We start from the raw sequence: 18,578 nt of genomic DNA on the forward strand, positions 1-18,578 counted from the left end.
TACAACTCTGGAAGGCGTAAATTTCAAACGATTTCAGTATTATATTAAATAACCATATTATATTAAATAATAATTTATTAATGATCAAATTCTCCATAGTTCATATTTACACATATTTTATTACTATTAACAATTTAATATGGTTAGTTATTTCAAATAAATAAAATAAAAAAATACTTTACTCTGAGGTGTAGATAGTTGACTGTAGAAACAATTGGAGATGGTCGTGGGGTGCGGTCAACGGTTGAGTTTTATCCAGGATCTCCTGCTAACCTCCCTGATGAAGACTTGGAACTCAGGTCGAAACGTCGGTATAAATAAATAATTTTTTGTTTATTATTATTTTTTGCTGACCACATCCCCCTACCATCTTCTCCAATTAAGTAATTAATTGATTAAAAGTACTTTAGAGGAAGATTCGGCATTTAAGCCCGAATTAATTAACTGCTTCATAAAAATAATACCTAATGACAGACTGAGCTCAATCAAACTCATTAGAGCCATATTTTAGAAAATCGAAAAAGATGTAAAATCAATTTTATAAAGTTCCACTTCCAGTAAGTCAATCTTATCAAGAAAAAAAATGTCATTAAATCTGATACACCAATAGATAAAATTATATATAATTTCAGTTTTTTACGACCTAGGTTGTTCACTGTTTTTGGACTAAGAGTACTACTATGTTTTTCTATCAAACACTCCAATTCGAAATTTTTGATAAGAAAGTAATGATAGTACTAGTTACATGAATAAATTGAAGGAACAAGTTAACTATTGCAGAATTGTGGCGGGTACCGGAACAAACAGGTGTTGGGCACTGGAGCATGCTGTTCCACTAATCTACTCGAGTTAAGCTATGATCAACAACCCTAAGTAAACACCGGGCATGATTCCATTTTTCATTAAAAAAAATTTTAACAGTTTCGTGTAATGTAGAAAATTAATTTATTTTAAAACCCAAAATTGGCCATTTGAGACAGTTATGGCTAGAGAAAGATACCCCTACTATTATTAAGGGTAACATCTATATAATACTTCCGTTTCAAAATAAAACCAAAACTTTTATTTCTGTCAGATATGAAGAAGTGCAAAAAGACAACAGAAAGTTATTGAAATACACCAAATTCCCAAATATGTCTCACTTTCTAAGCAGTTTTTCTCAGAACTAGTAGTTCTTCTCTGAAGGTGGTCACAAACACCGTTAGCAACAACTGCTTACTGGCAGGTGATTTCACAACGGCCTGCTCAATATTAGCGGTCAAAAGATGAGACTGGTGGAAATAAAGCTAAATGGATTCAGGTTCATATTCCTAAATGTCGCCAAACTCTTATTTGTTTCAAATAGTTAAGAGTAGAGGTAACTGGTAGATTAATGGGACTGGTACATTGTTAAGGCTGGTTCATTAGTCGGATTGGTTACATTTAAACTTCTCTCTTAATTAAGTTATAAAAAAAATGTTAGACATACATACCCTTTTTGACAGAAGATATTACATATTATGTCAATATCTGTGCACAATACTCTATAAAGCTGGTTTTGCACCTCCAATTGTTACAAACAATATAACCACATTGTTTGAGGGCACTTTCTCTTAACAGCTTATTATAAAATACTGATACATATATATTTATATATATATATACAAGTTATGGGCACTATTATTAATTCTAAACTGACATAATTGTACATTTTGTACATTATAAACATGATAAATAAATAAACATAATATAATTAAGAAATAAAAATAATAGCTAATATACAAAATGAGATAATCATAAACACATCCATATTATCAATATGTACACACATATTGGGGGATAAGGTAGATCCTGTGGAGCAGTGTAACAGAAATACCCATAAATCTTGATCAAAATTCCATAAAATAATTTAGGTCAAATTCAATATTTGATTTTCTTTAAAATTATCGATATATTTTGAATATTAAACCTATTCGTGTGTTGAAATAAAAGTATATAAAATGTATACATATTTATTTCTAGTTATAAATTAATTGGAAATATTAAAGTGAATATTTTTTAGTGGATGTTATGTCGAAGGGAATGTAATGATCATTAAAAAAAAAATTAAAAATTAGTAATAAACAATATTTTATTTCCATAAAAATCTACAACAGAAAGAATATCTCATTTTAATTACAGTCAGACAGCTTTTTACAATATGTTAGTTACACTTTATAACTAATAAAAATTATTTTTAAAAATGATTTAAAATTTAAAATGAAAATTTTTAAAATAATAATACCTTAGTTAGATGTCATATTATCTAAGGGATAATCCAAATTGATAATACTTCATACACAATGTTGATTGGGAATGCTTTCCAAGTTCTGCTTAATTTGTTTTTATTTTTGTCTTAAAAATAAAATCAACAGAAATATACTCGTAGTGCTAACGACAGCTATAAAACGTTAGAGAAAATCTTAGTATTTTTTTTTTCCACTAGAAAGATTCGCGATATCTACATATTTTTTATGTTAATGGTAGATGAATTAAGTTTTTCTTTCTACCATGGCCTTCTGTATCATTGAATGTATAAGACCATCGACCTCAGATTTATTAAAAAAATCAATTTTTAAAAGTGACCTCAATCCAGCACGAACATTATGAAACATTCACAATTGTAAAAACCACAAGAAACCTTCATTCTGCTATAAATGCTTCCAGCTATTGATTAATTAGAAGTAGTAAGGTGAATATATCTTTTGTTGCTATGTTAGATCCAAGTGAAATTTGTTAATAACAAAATAAAAAGTGGTTAATAAATTAAATGTTGATTAAAATATTCTTAGTTTTCAAAAATAATTTATAATTAATTATAAAAGACTAGATAAATGAGAAACTGCAACCCCTCAGAGTTAAATCTTTTCACAGTTTGCTCTAATATAACTATCCGATATAATACTGTGGATGTAATTGGCTGAAGCCTTGTCCGGTCGAGGTTGCTATGTTCAAATGTGGAGACCATGGTTTGGATCGTTCTTCTTCCGACCCTGAAAAAAGAAAATAACATTTTCAAGTTTATTTCGCAACGATAAAATATCATTCAATACATTTTAGTACAACGCATTGAAAAAGGAAGAAACCCAGCGACAATCGATGGATTTATATATTTTTTGTTTAGATAGTTATATCAATAAGTAAAACAAGTATATCCATTAGAAGTTTCCACTTGTCTACAAAACCATTAGCTTCGGGAATTAATTTTTAAAAAGATGAAAATTAAAAAAAACAATGTTATTATTGGAATTTTTACATATATTATCTTTAAATAAACTTTATAATCATTTTAAAAGTTTTTTTAATATAACATTTGTAGAAAATATAGCTATTGGAAATTATTTCTAGGGGTGGAAATTATTTTTAAGAGTATTAAATTTTTTTTTCAGTTTTTTAACACCTCAATGCTTACCGAACTTGGAGTAACCAGCAGGAGAGTACTTTGCTCAACCTGTCCAATGCAGATTTTGTTGAGCTAGTGGCTCAACCGATTTTCAAGTGCGGTCGCCAAAATTACTTTAATAGTGAAAGTGGTATTTCGTTAATGTTTTGAAACAACTTTATCTCAATGTGCTTGTTACCTCATGGCCTTGTCAACAGTTGCTTCATTTTGTATTTATTTTCTTTAGAAATAAAATTTTTATTGTTTAGATGAACAATGAACCTCGATTCAATGTTTAATATGTAGGATTACGCTCAGATTTATGAAAACTTGAACTCGAAATTGCCCATTTCAATAAGAACGACCTATGTACAAATTGAACCTTGAATATTACAAACTACTCACAAATTGATGTCGAGCTTTAATAAAAATTGAGATATGACTAATTATTAAACAGTTAATTGTTTTTGTGTTATTGGATCTAAAACTAAAGGCCTGAGCGATTACTTAAAGAAACGATTTATTTATTGATAATAACGAAAAAATCGCATTTAAATTTTTACAATTACAATCTAAAATGTGAATAAGTATTTGCAATGGATAATTTGAAATTAGGAAATATTTAATTCACATTAGTCACAGAAGATTAATATAAACATTTTTAGAAGGGGCTACTTCAAATTGAGAGTAACATATTTTCCCTTACTTAATACTTAAAATATTACCCCTTAATACAAAAAAGAATTAATTTGCAGAAAGGGATTAGGAGTAATAAATTATGATTGATAACTTCGATAGTCCCAGATATTTTGGAGATTTAGAAAGCATGTTTCTACAAATAATGCTACAAACTCCGCCATCGTTTGAATAAGGCCAAATTTGTTCATTTATTTGACGTACACTGTAGCCCTTTTAGCTTTAGGTTTTTTTTTTTTTTTTCTTACCTCCTTTATTGTAAATATATATAACAATATTAATAAATACGTAAGTATATAAACATGTAACTGATGCCCTTCCAAAAGACTTATCCCTACTACTTTACTACTTTACCCTTTAGCTTTAGGATAATGTGTGGACGAACCACGGTTAGACGAATATTATTCCATTGAAGAAGACGACTGCGTTTGGAAATGTTATTTTTCTACCCGAATAATCAATTATATAAAAAAACCTACGATTAACCTTCCGAATAAAAAGGAATTTGTGTTCTTTAATTTTTTACTGGAATAATCTTTCATTCGAAAAAAAATATATTATTAACCACCCGAATACGTTTGTATTCGTATAATTTCATTAAGACAAAATGTTTTGTCTTACAGACCAATGGCGGCCACTGTATATATTTTATGACCCTTTATATATCCTAAAACATAGAAAGGGACACTAATATGTTAGAAATCAAAGAAGTTAAAATAAAGCGATACGCAATCTTAAAATTCATATCATTTTCATTTTTTATCTCTTAGAAAACATACTAAGGGGGCCTAATGTGTTAGAAACTATAAAAGTTGATAAAAATCGATGCGCCAGCGTGCGATCATAAAATCGAAAGCATTTTTATTTCCTAAATCTCCTAACATATAAAGGGACCTTTGCATTTTAGAAATCCGAAAAGTTAAAATATATCGATACGCGAGTTTATAGTCGATAGCATTTTTGTTTTCTACTCGTCTGAATAACCTTCATACATTAGAAATCGGAAATAGTAAAAAAATCATCTAATTTAAAAATTAATCTAATTGTTATTCTATTAAATATTTATTCGAATAATATTGTATTCGGTTGAAATAATGTGTAAAATATTTAAATACAATGTACTCGAATTGTTTAGTGGCATATTTAAAAATTCACGAATACAAATTCCAAATAAAAATGTATTCGTCTATCGTCAATGGAATACTTTTCGCCCAACTATGGGGCGAACTCAGTTGTGGAAGTAACCCCTGTCTACGGTACAATCTTTGGGATATGTCCATTTAAAATAAAATAATTTTTTTTTTTGTTCTTGTCAGATCTGCCAAGCAACGCGGCGGTGTTGTATCATTTTAGTAAGGCCACTGGTCAAAAATTAATTTGGCAATGAGTTTTATTTTTCGTATGTTTGACCTGAATGAAATCTTAGTCTCCGAAATCTGAAGAGGCCTCGTCTACAAAATTAGGATTTCAACTGAATTTGTGGTTAACAAAACGTGAAAATATTTACCAGTCAGTTATAATTGTACTAAAACGAGTAACTAAATATTTAATTAATTAACTTCAATTTTAATTGTGTTTTAATTCAGGGAACTTTACTAATTACTTTAGCTGTACACTTTAAGTGAGATATATAATTTTTCGCTTAGAAACACTGTTTAGTAGTTATAAATTACAAACTGAAAAATATTGGTAAATTTGGACCAAGATCCAAATAACTCTAACTACATTTAATTTATAACCTCATTTTGGCAATTTGGGCTAGCATGCTAGAAGATGTTTTTTGAATTGGTAAAATAGATGGAAAAAAGTAAAATATTTGCCCCAGGCACCAAAATTCAGCTCTAATTTAAGTATATCCGATGCCCTTAAAAAATAGGTCTTACAAAAAGTTTTTCATGGTGAAGACGTTTGAAAGTAAATACCTAGAATTTATGATGTTAGTTACTCATTCAACGCGAAATGTGGTGTTCTTTACGTTTGGAATTGAAATTGTTTCCCAGCAACCACCATATGGATTTATAACCCCCAACCCTTAAATTTAATCTTCACCTGTTTCCTAGTAGGCTTAAAGGTCGTTTTACATAGGCCAGGCCAGGTCAGTCTCAGAGGGTTCAGTCCAGTGACAGTTCACTCGGGCCTATTCACGCACGTCCAATGTGAAGACAGGTCAACATTTTCTGAGTAGAGGTTAATGACTTGACACAGAAATGGACTATAAGAATGGAAATGAGGATAAAAGGAAATGGGTGCATGGCACCTTGAAAACACAATATCGATGTTAGTTTCGCTATCCGTTTTTATGAACTCATCAAGGATGGAACTAACAATTTCCAGTATTTAATGTCTGAGTGGGTCATCTCTGTTATTATTTTTTTTTTCTAACCTTATCAAAAATATAGTTTATTACTCATTAATTTAATCTGAATTTCTACCATGTAATTTGCCACATTATGTACTTCTATAAAAATAAATAAAATTTTCTTTATACTTCTACTTGGTTCTTCAATTAATTTTTCTTTTTCTTACCTCTGTACCTGTTATTACTTTTTTTTCTTTGAGCAGACACTACTTGCTTGCTCTATTTTCATGTTTATTCATTTTTCATTCCTTTAGAGTGAATTACTATTATTGTAATACGTTATCACTTTTATTATTTATCATTTATCATTCATCAGTATATTTTTTTATAATTTTTCAGAGAGCTGAATGGTTCATTGTGTAGAGACAGGGTGAGGCACATTGCTAGCAACTCCTACTTCTGGGTTTAGAATCCAACTGTTACAGGAAAATATTTATCCTGTCACAGTAATCGTGAGTCAATCCTGTGGTTTCGGGGAGCCCTCCACCATTCGAGGGTCCATCCAGCCTAATAAAGTAGTTATTCATATTTGAGGAAAAATCAGGCAGTAGTCATGAGCCAAATCACCCTCTTGTATAACCGTTGTTCCTTACAAAGTATTGAAGGGTCAGGGGTTTAGTACTTTGTAAGGAAGTACTAAACTCCTGACCCTTTAATAGTTTTAGTGGTAAAATTTTTCATTAATTTTTAATCATTTTTTTTCAGAACTCCTTGTGATATACCACATTTCTTTAGATATTTATACTCCTAAAATACGTTCATATTTTTTATATCATATTTCATTGGAGTCTTGATTAAGGCTCCAGACTTGGTATCAAGTTTTCAATAAATAGGAGGTAAATGGAATATTAAAACTGAATGCACCTTTTTAGAAGCAAAAAAAAAAAATGGATTGGGAAATGAAAAAAAAAATAAAAACATAACTTAAGATACAATAAAACATTTTATTATAGCAATATAACACTGTAACAACAAAAATAAATATATACATTCCATTAATGAAACAAGCAGTACAAAAAATAATGTGAAAAATTAAACATAGCAAAGAACAAAAAAAAAAGTAGAATAATGGGGAGATAAATTTGAGAATAAAAAAAAAGAACAAAAAACAAAGCAAGGACATGGGAATTAAGCGGGAGGGGTTGGACAGTTACAAAAGGTGACAAATTAGAACTAGCCGGGTGTAGCGAGTCGAGCACAATAGTCCGGCTAAGACAAAAGTGGACCGAGCGGCCACGCCCACGGTGATCTATGGCCAGCTCCATGGGACTCGGAGCACCCGGGCCGCTGGCAAACAGTGCGTCACCTCCGAGCAAACACTCCTAGAGGATCAGGAGGATATCATGCGGGCACGTACCTTCCACCAACAGCATTAGCAACAAATCCAACATTACAAACATATTCAATTTTGTTTGTTCACAAATTAACTATCGTTAATTTAAAATAAAAAACCTTATCTTTCTACTTACCAGCAGAATTGTTTCGATTCTATTTTTTGAGGGGATTATTTATTGAAATTGCAATGCTATGGTGAAGAAGATGCAGGGATATATGCTGTCATAAATAGTCAGTCAAAAAATTATGTTTCGTAATATTTGGATAGGAATATCTAAAATGTAGTTGAGACAATTTCTCCCTGAACAAATTACTCTTTCCAAATATCTTCCACTATATTAAATTACAAATATAATGCATATTATCCAACTGATGGCAATCAAAGATGCTTTGTTTAAAGTGCTTAATTCTCAAGGCCCCCTACGTTTTTAACTATATATTCCCCAGATAAGTAAGAGTATCAGATTCTTGCTAAAGAAGTGGTAAGTTAAATAGATAGATATTAATAATGATTACAATAGATATAACAATATCTTCTGGACTAACCAATATATGATTTAGTAAGAATACAAAATAACATTATAGCTGAGACAGCAAGTCACCTGAATTACAACATTGTTTGTATAATACAGATATAAATTATTAACTACACTGAGTGTATATGTGTCTCAATGAATATGCGCGTGCTTTATGGATGTATGCATAGAGCAGTGCACATAATTATTTTGTTAATACTCTTATTTCAAACAAGATAAAAATACATAAAAATCCGATATAAACATGCTAACATTTTTATATATTAACAAATGATATAAATAATATTGTAGGTTAAGGTGGCGCGATTCCTACTTGCAGGGAGAGCCTCTGGCAGCGCTGAGGTCCTTGCTGCCCACCGCCCAGCCGCAACTGTAACATCAATAAGCATACTGAAAAAGAGATCATCAAGGCACATTAATTATATATCTATAATTAGTTTTAAATTATAAGGATGATAAATAATCTTTGTTCAAACTGATATAAGATAATTATGGAGTGATTCATGCTTTAGTTCCTTTAGACCTGTCTTCCCGACAAACTTAAAAATATCGATCAACTGGGATAACCTGTTTAAAGTGTCAATCAAACCAAACAATCAAATTCCGGATATCTGTAGACGGAGTTTGCTGGAAAAAAAGTTATACTCTTGTGCGACTGTGAACTGAAACTACTGTTGTATTTTCTTTTACATCACCCCTAGTTAATAAAACTTTAAAAGTGGGAGAGACCATGATAGAGGAAACTTTGCACACCAGCTTTATTTTTTTTACGATCAGATTTGACGAAAAATGAAATTACATTTTTAATTTAATACCTATCCATTTAGTATGCGGTTAAATTTCTTTTCACTAATTCTAATAAAAAAATAGACAGATAAATAAACCCAGTTTTTCTAATGAAGCGTGAGGTGTCCATCTGGATTATAATTTTACTTAAACAAATAAAACAAAAAAACAGAATTTTAGTCAATTCTCATAATAAAGGACTATATAATCCTACATAGGAACTAGATAGTTGATTTAATTTACACCTTGTTAAGAAAGGTTGTACAAACCAAAGCTCAATACCACTAAAAATCTTTCGATTAAATGTCTGATAACAAGTTTTAGAATAATATGAGATTCTCAATACCTCAAAACTCATACCAAGTGTATTTACCTGCAAGCTTGGAATCCACATTGCGCGCATTGACCCAACACCTTCTAGTTTGGATTTTTTTTTCAATAACTGCACAAAGTCACAGAGGTTAACGGTACCTCAATTGTAGAGCCAAGTTTTATGTGTTAGAATTAAGGATTGTCGACAAAAGGCATACAATGTATAAATTAGGATTTATGTGAATTCATTTATTCAGAGATGGGTAAAAATTAGCTATAGCTAAAATTGCCATGTATACGACCCTCATTCATGAATGAACCATTGATAAATAAATATCGTATCCATCGCAACTTTAGCTATTAGTTTCATAGTTGCCCGCCTCTGTATGTATTATACCTAAATGGATGGTAATAGGATTCGTAAAGTATCAGATCTGTTACAATTAGAACTGAGAGACAGAGCCTCAGAAAATATTAGTAACTGGTTACGACATAACCTTTATCTCATGTTATTTTTAGTGTGTAAGGAAAACGATAATTTGATAACCCAATAAGATTAAGAGTAAGGAATAAAAAATAGTAAAAAATTTGATTTTGATAAGATGTGATAAAAATTACAATTCTCGATGCCTTACTCAGTATAAATTCAGCCAACAACAAAAAAAAAAATTTTTAAGGCCTTGTACCCAACAAAACCTTACAACAAACATTTATTTCTAATGTAAGTAGATATTTTCCCAAGTAAGACTATTCAAAAAATTCATCATCAAAATTACCACTCCTGAGCTATACTCCATATTCTTATAATTAATAGTCTCCACAAAGATATACGAGGAAATAACATGGAACAATAAATGAAACACTGACAAAAATTAACTATTTGATAATTTAATTTAAAACAAATTGTCATAATGAACCTTTATTTTATCATTTTGATTTCATTTTATACCTACTCAAGCGAACTTGGTAAAACTTTTTATGGAGCATTCATACAAAAGTTTTAACGTCAAAACTTCCCATCAATTTCACAAATGTTCGTCAACAGGTCCTTGCGTCATGACCTTGCAATATCTGACGTGACAGCCTTATTATATCCTTATTACGCTCAGCGATCCTATAACCCTTTGTGGGACCAATAACTCCATAGTTCCATCATGAGCTTCAATCACCCTCACGTCAAAATATTTACTTCAGTGATATTTGTTATTCCTCCTATAAATCCTTATGCCCGTAATATAAACAAATTGTCATAATGTCACATATTTTAAACCGTAAACAAATATAAATTAGGGAAATATAAAATTATGTATTTTAATTTGGATTAAAGCCGTAAAATAAGTAAAACGCTTATCGATTCATGCCATTTTTTAAGGAGTGAGGTTTTATTCAGCCTAATGAAATTATCTATGTATTACAATTTATACCTAGATTAAATTCAGATTAATTTTACCATAATTTTTTTTAAATAACATTGATAACTTATTTAATAAAAAAAAAATTCGAATAGAAACGAATTAAAAAAAAAAAAATAATTCACGATATTATGTTGAAAATCTATTTTGGCATTTTGAATGTCAGAATTCCCATACCACCCCGTCAAGCCTACAAGATGGGTCAGTTACAGCTCTATCCAAGCCAGAGTACCAATAAAATAAATTATAGCTATAGATGGTGTTGGGGGAGTTTGTATAGGATAGGTCGGGGATTTGTCCACGGATTAGCAGTGAGTGCCTCAGGTCCTGATACCTGAGTTCGAAAACTGTATAGGGTTCTCGCACCCAAGGATTGCTTTAATCACGATAGCAAACACTAGACTTTAGTTAGTAACGGATCCATTTTTTATCGATATGGCAAATAATTCAATGAAATCAATGATCAAGGACGTTAGAAATACTTTTACTAAACTAATAATATGATGATATCCAAATAAAAGTGAGAACAACTCGATAGAGGTACCTTATAAGAACTAGCACATGATGGTAGTTAGAACGACAAAAGCAATCCATATGATGACGTTAAACGGACCACGAAACGAAGAACATCAAATTTAAGATAGGAGGTTGGATAAAACTCCTAATAAAAACGAAATAGTGGGCCACGAAAATTGGTCCGAATTTCTGTTTTACGACAGGTTTATAGTTCATTAAAAATATAAAAAATCGATCAATCGATTTATTTGGCCTAGCACATTTCATCAAACACCGTACAAAAACCAAACATTTTCAAGGCAAATTAAAACCCGTAAAGATGTTTGGAAAAAGGAATCATAAAAGTAACAAGGTCAAAACTGTGATGACCAAATTCTACAAATGAAAATATTAAAGCTTCAATCTAATACATTATCAAAAGATACGATTGGAAATGTTTAAATATATGGCTGTTGTAGTGTAAGGAAAATTATAGAAGAGTTTATAATTTACTGATTCTTATGAAAACGTGCATTTGAAGAAGTCCGAGATTGGAATAAATTTTAAAGTCGGATTTCATTGCAGAAGCTACGAAGCTAAGCTAAAAAACCTTATATACATATATATACATCTTCTCTCTATCCCACATTCAAGTGATAGACCAAAAGTAATACAAGACCCGTGCTTCAAGTAGAGCTCCACTATTTAATAATATATTTATTAAGCCTTCTCAAATTAAAAATGTCTGACAGTGAGAAAGAAGTATTAAGTTTAATAAAAACGCAAATGGTTGCTAGTGGGAGTTAGATGGGGGTTGGAAGAAAGATGATTTATTTCTATTTAATTTGTTTCTTCTAGTGAATTTTGTTATTATATTATCTAATTAATTTAAATAATCGACAAAATTGTATATCTGCACTTAATAATTGTCTGTGGCCAACATTTATTTTTTTGGTCAGTTAGCTGCTTCCCGTCCCCTTTACACGCCACTATCCCTGATGAAGACCTGAAACTCAGGTCGAAACGTCGGCAAAAAATAAATAAATATTGTTTTGTTTATTTATGTTGTTCTTTGCTGACCGCACCCCCCGATAAACTTCTTCAAGCATTTATTTTTTATATAAAATCAAAACTAATTGAAGAATTAATTACTGATAGGAAGAGGCCTGGCATATCTGAGACTCAATCGCTGACGGACGCAATAGAAATCAAAGCTGTTTAATAAACGGTAGGGCTCTGAAATGGTCCAAGCCCTTGCTATTGAAGGCTTAGGCATCCAATTATCCGAGTATAAATAACGGAACAAGGGGGGCTTGGGACAAGGGAAGGCCATTAACGAGGGAGGACTGGGTTCTAATCCATCAATAAATAAAATTAGAGCCGGGATCTACATACGGTCCGCGTACAGTGCACCTTGCATCTCCGGCAACATTTCACGCTCCCTGTATGAATCAGATTACCCTATTTTTCTATCTAATCCAAAATCCTTACTATGTGAAACAAAATAAACTTAGGAACTACACTTAAATGAATGTTTGGAAGGTATGGATTGGGAAAGGTTGAGTTATACAGGAAGCCATATTAATTGTAACGAATGTGATTGAAGGACTTAAAATGAATGCAAGATTAGAAAAATAACAAAAAATGAATAAATAACATCAATTCTTTCTTTGTTAAAATTATTGAAATCTAGCATAATCGAATTATACAACTAAAACAATCATTATCGTTAGTTTTATGACATTATAAAATTACAAAAAAGTTTAAAAAAAATATCAAACTTCTACATAAATGGTTGACTACTAGATTTTAGGAGATGGCCAGGCTATGGTCAAGCAGAATAACAATAGTAATTATAACTTTATTGATGGCCGACATTTCGGCCCACAATGTGGTCATCATCAGGGCTAAAATAATAAGACAAAGAGTATAACAAGGTAAGATGTATGTAAGAGTAAAAGAATGACTCTAAATACATATAGAACAGATGTGAAGGCGAAAATACAAAAATATGAACAATCCATATAAACAAACTATCAAAAATCTAAGTTAAATAGTAAGATAGTTGAAGATAAATACAAAAAATTGATATCTAACATAATATTTAGTAATGAACTGATAAAACGGAACATATATTGTACAAGAGATCAATAATAATTATTAACTAAGGAGACATAATAAGTGACAAAGTAATTAATAATGAACTGATAATTGAGACTGTAGTAAATGTTACTATACAGAATGATAAGTACTGAAGTGATATCAATATAGGTACAGAATCAACTAATACACATATTGTAAAAATTTAAATAAAGGTAAGTGATAAATAGTGAGTGTGTTAAGTAAACTAGTATTAGATGGAAATAAAAACATAGCGTAGAACGGAGCTAGTGGAATAAAATATTTCTTCCATATTAATTATTATGATAATTAGTATTTTTTTGTATTTCAATTCCTTACCATTTTATTTAGGTTTTGATTGTTTATATAGAAGTCTTATTATACATTCAGCTTTACATCTGTTTTATTTGCAATCACTGTTACAATAGTTTTTCTTTTTAACCATGATGAAGACCTACTTAATGGTCGAAAAGTCAGTAATTAATAAATAATTTTAAAAAGTTTTTTTCTTGCTACCCTGGCGACCGTGACTTGAAAAAAATACTTAACGCTAATAATTTTAAGTTCATATTTAATTACATACAGACAGATTACTCCACAATTTATTTATTTTTTTTTTTTTTTATTTTAAAAACCTCTTTATTGATAATATAAATATAATACGGATTATAATAAAATAATATATAATACATGTATTTACAAGTTATCTTGTTTTGCCTTACGGCATTATAAGATGAGCAAAACATGGTCCGCTGAAGGCGGTTATTACATGCCACAATTTATAATTTTTAACAAAGTACTAGTACTAGAGCTGGAAATGTTGGCAGAGCTACCAGTCAATAAGAACGGTGATATAGATACCTGCTGTTTTTGCTACAAGATGCTGAGAGAGCCGTGAGAATGGCACCTGTGCTAATGGTGGGATCGGTTACTGCTAGGTAAGGGATAGCTCTGTGCCGCCCGCTCCGTATCGCTCTCATCGCATCTCATCTCTAGAGCTCTATGGGCTCTCTTAAGTGCCCGGAGGTAATGGACCAGATCACTTACACCACTTGGCCGATCGGCGCTCTTGTTGTAAGCGATAACGATAGCTACCGATACTTGCTCAATAAAGCCACTTTTTACGCTACCCAACGGGCACCAGCCATGAATTTAAAGTAATTCTTTTCAAGTTGAAGGTTAGCTAATGCTATAGTATGTTTCTCAATGCAAATAGCACCTTAGTTTATATCAGTGCATATTTCGCAACCTTCATTCCAAAACTACATCATGTATACACAATATCCAATGTTTCTAGCAATATGGGCATTCTCAAAGACAATCTATTAGAGGACAGCTTAAATTATAATCTTATTATTGAAAATTGGTAAAAACATTTTGAATTATACATTTTCCAACCTTAATTTTAATCTCACATCTTCACTTAGTCCCAAGGGTAGGTTAAACAATTTGGTATTGATAATACTTTAACAAAAAATTCCAAATAAAAGAAATAAAATTAATTGAAATATAATACAATAATAGGCAATTACATATAAAATAGAGCAAGTTTATTAATAGTATATATATTTTATCTTATTTAATTTGTATCATATGTTAATTTGACTATTATATATTAGACGAGGGAAGACCAGCATGCGCCTTTTTAATGACTAAGTGAGTCTGTGAAATTAAAATTAAGATGATATAATTTACAATTCAACTTTTCTAAAAAAAAAAAAAAAAAAGAATTAATAATAATACAATAATTTAAGCTGTTAGTTCACGGATTGTCCCTGAGAATACCAATATTGGCCGAAACGTTGAATATTTAAAGTAAAACAGATGTGGCTATGTGGATATATTTTATTATAATTGAAAGATACAATTAGTTTCGAACAAGAAATATATATATAATTGTTTTTATACATACAGTTGAACTGGAATACACTTTTAAGTGAGTCGTAACATTTCATACATTAAACTTAAATATTCCTCTGAAACTTCACATTAGAAACAAACTGTAGTTGTGAGGTTTACTATTTGAAATTGGAATATTTCGTTTTAATAATTGTGTATGTAAGAGTTAAGTAATATGCAAATGTGTAAAACCTAAACGATCCAATAGATAGTACAAATAGCTCCCGAAGCCTTTGAAGAAAAATATTTTGAAAACATCTTATTTTTTATCAATTCCTCTTGGTGGATACATGAATGTTGGTTTTACGCCTTTGGCGATAGTTTTGTAAAGAATGATGTGTTTCTCTGCAAAATTGCTCCGAACCATAAGAAACCTTACACTATATCTCCATCCATTACGAAAAATACATGTTGAACAAAACGACGATCGTTGCCTGATGGCTGTAGCAAACTGCCTCTACTAACCGTTGCATGAGCCAGCTGGACTATTGAATACTGACTAGGACTTAATGTTGAGAAATACAACATAGCAGCGGAGGTGCAACGTGCTTCGGGAGGCAATCCGGAGATCAGAGGTGGCAGCTATCGTCTTTATTGCCCGGCCAACTTCACCTCCTCACATCTTCCTCACCCGTATAGCAGTCCTCGGGTATATGTATATTATAAACATATCTCGGTATAATCAAAATAATACCCCACAAATAAATTGATACATTAGAAAGTGGAACTAAGACCTATCACAACACTTATCTTGTATATATAGAGCTTCACTAATTCAACCACCTTAAAAAAAAAATCTACAAATATTCCAAAACCAATGCCTCAGAATTGTTAAAAGACTGCTTATTACACAAGAAGAACTAAGATAGATTCAGAACTAAATATATAGATAAAGACACCTAAACTTACTATAATAAAGAAAAAGGATAACAATATTGTAAAATTGTATATTATTATTCCCCAATCTAATAATAATTTTTATTTATGTATTTAAACATTGCTTAATTATGTTAGTCTTTATATCTATACCGAGGCAGGTTTTGCACTTATATTGTAATTGTTTATAACTGTTTCTTACTTATCTTTTTAGTATGTTTTTATTTTTTAAATAATTTACCACAATATCAAGTTATGGTCAACACTATCTGTATGGAGGCTACCCAAAACATGTAACTAAATAAATTCCTTGCAATCTTCCCCTAATTCTTTAAACCCATTAGTCACCGCGATAGGAAATTATATAAAAACGACAAATCGTAGACATAAAAATAAGAAAAACATACTTATATTGCAGTCAGAATCTTCAATAAAGGATCTGTATATTATTTTATTTCAAAACTGTTTTGGGATTTCTTTTTCTTTCAGTTTATTTTTTACTAAAATATAAAAGATTATTAATAATAAGATAATTAGCAACATAAAAAAAAATTACAAAGGGTGCATTCAATGGTGTTTTTATTGTATATATTATATTTATTAAATGAAACTTTTAATATAAAAAAAAAATCCCAATTTCTATAATGGTGTACAATGTCACAGTGAAGTGTCTGAAAAATTCTTAGAGAACAGAGTTTGAATAATGCTTGCTATTTCAAGCTAGAAGCTATGTATAGACAATCCCACATTGTTAGAAAAATATGTCTAAAGAGACTACTCAAAGATCACAATTGAGAATTACGTTATGCATTGTGCTATTTGAATAGAACAATCCCAAGCCACGGCAGATAACATGATATCTAAAATAGAATTCTGCTTTGGCAATTTATGAATCATTCAGCCGCGAAAAGACATTAGTTAGCACAATATTAACCAACGTTATAGCTTTATTCCAAAATATTAATAACCTGTTTATTATGTTTTCGTCCGTTTTCAACGCTGTGCAGTTTAATATTGAAATAGCTTCTTGGTATTTCATAAAGGAAAAGCATTCCACAATAACATGCATTACCGACGAGGCAATGCCACATGAGAGCGCATATAACAATTGCTTATTTATTTATTTTATAGGGTACTGCAATCGTTAGGAATAAAATCGTTAGCAGATTCAGTAAATTCGTCTGAATTAATTGCCGAAACTCTAGTCAGTTTGGAGACAGTCAAAGGTAGTTGTTAAAACAAACCTAATATTAAAATAATCAAACATGTGCTCCTAATTTGATCATGTTCTATACTTTTTTTTGTTAATTTTTCATCCCATTACCATCCATAATATATTAATTATGTTAACCTTATCAGTTGTTCCAAAAACTATTTTCTCATGTAAGGGGTACATATGATATTTTGGAATCATAAAAATAAAAATTGTATAGTCATAATTATTATTGTGAAAGTAATTTTCAATGAGTTTCCGAGATTTTCATTCATCATGTGTATAATTTTGATTAAATGAACTAGGTCTAATCAAAAGTAGGCTTGATTTCACTCCAATATACTTATATTAATAATGTTGATTAGATAGATTCCTTACCTCTAAGTCATGGTCTTGAGGTTGGCCGCGGTATGCTCGCTGCTTCTCCTCGAACTCGCGCAGCCTCTGGTTGTACCTTTCAATTTGGTCTCTCAGCATTGCGTCCTCCACCTTAAGTAAACATATCGAAACAATTATGATGCTCAAGTATACAAATGGGCAATTTTTTTAAAATTCTGTATATTACTCACCATTGCTTTTTCTTCATCAAACTCCAAACAGCCCACTCCGTCCAGTCTCTCTAGATCAATCCAACCACGCCACCTGACGCAAACTCCATTCATGATAAAGTGGGATCGGATGTGAACCTGAAATTAAAGAAAGTAATGAGCTTGCAAAATAATGGTTAGAAGTGATTACCAAACGTCTAATTTTACATGCAAATAGAACAAATATACACTGTTGAATAAAATGTCCCATTTTTTGTTCTTACAATTACAGGGAAGATTCTGAACCAACACTAAATATATGTAAATAAGGAAATAAGCAGATAAATACTGATTCTACAAGTCAGATTTTTCATAGATAGACTTTGACTTGATTTCGGTTAACACCAATTAGTATAAAACGTATTGATTATCTTAGATAAACTATCTCTGTATGAGACATATATTTTTGCAAAGTTTAGGTGATAAATTAGTATGCTTCAGAATATAAAGATGACAAGACACGATACGACAGTCAGAGACATCTAGTAATTGAAATCCATAATATGATTGTATAAAAATATCATTAGCATTGTGAAACCCATGAGGACTTG

The 18,578-nt window shown here is 30.6% G+C and overlaps 1 protein-coding gene across 2 annotated transcripts in view; it reads right to left on the minus strand.

The window, feature by feature from the left end:
• Nucleotides 1-2,148: 2,148 nt before the first annotated feature.
• Bgb (Big brother) overlaps nt 2,149-18,578 on the minus strand; it is a 56,214-nt gene continuing 39,784 nt past the window's right edge. The window contains exons 4-7 of one of the 2 annotated variants that reach the window (XM_014428567.3): nt 18,010-18,126; nt 17,819-17,929; nt 8,640-8,696; nt 2,149-3,011 (exon numbers count right to left, since the gene is read on the minus strand). In XM_014428567.3, coding sequence (XP_014284053.1) covers nt 2,970-3,011; nt 8,640-8,696; nt 17,819-17,929; nt 18,010-18,126 — 327 coding nt within the window. In that variant the 3' untranslated portion in view covers nt 2,149-2,969. Of the gene's footprint in view, nt 3,012-7,379; nt 8,717-17,818; nt 17,930-18,009; nt 18,127-18,578 lie in introns of those variants that run through there. The other variant, XM_014428568.3, reaches the window with a different exon arrangement.

Source organism: Halyomorpha halys, unplaced genomic scaffold (genome assembly GCF_000696795.3).
Source record: "Halyomorpha halys isolate HHAL.00 unplaced genomic scaffold, Hhal_1.1 Scaffold726.1, whole genome shotgun sequence".
In the NCBI taxonomy this organism is placed as follows: Eukaryota; Metazoa; Arthropoda; class Insecta; order Hemiptera; family Pentatomidae; genus Halyomorpha; species Halyomorpha halys.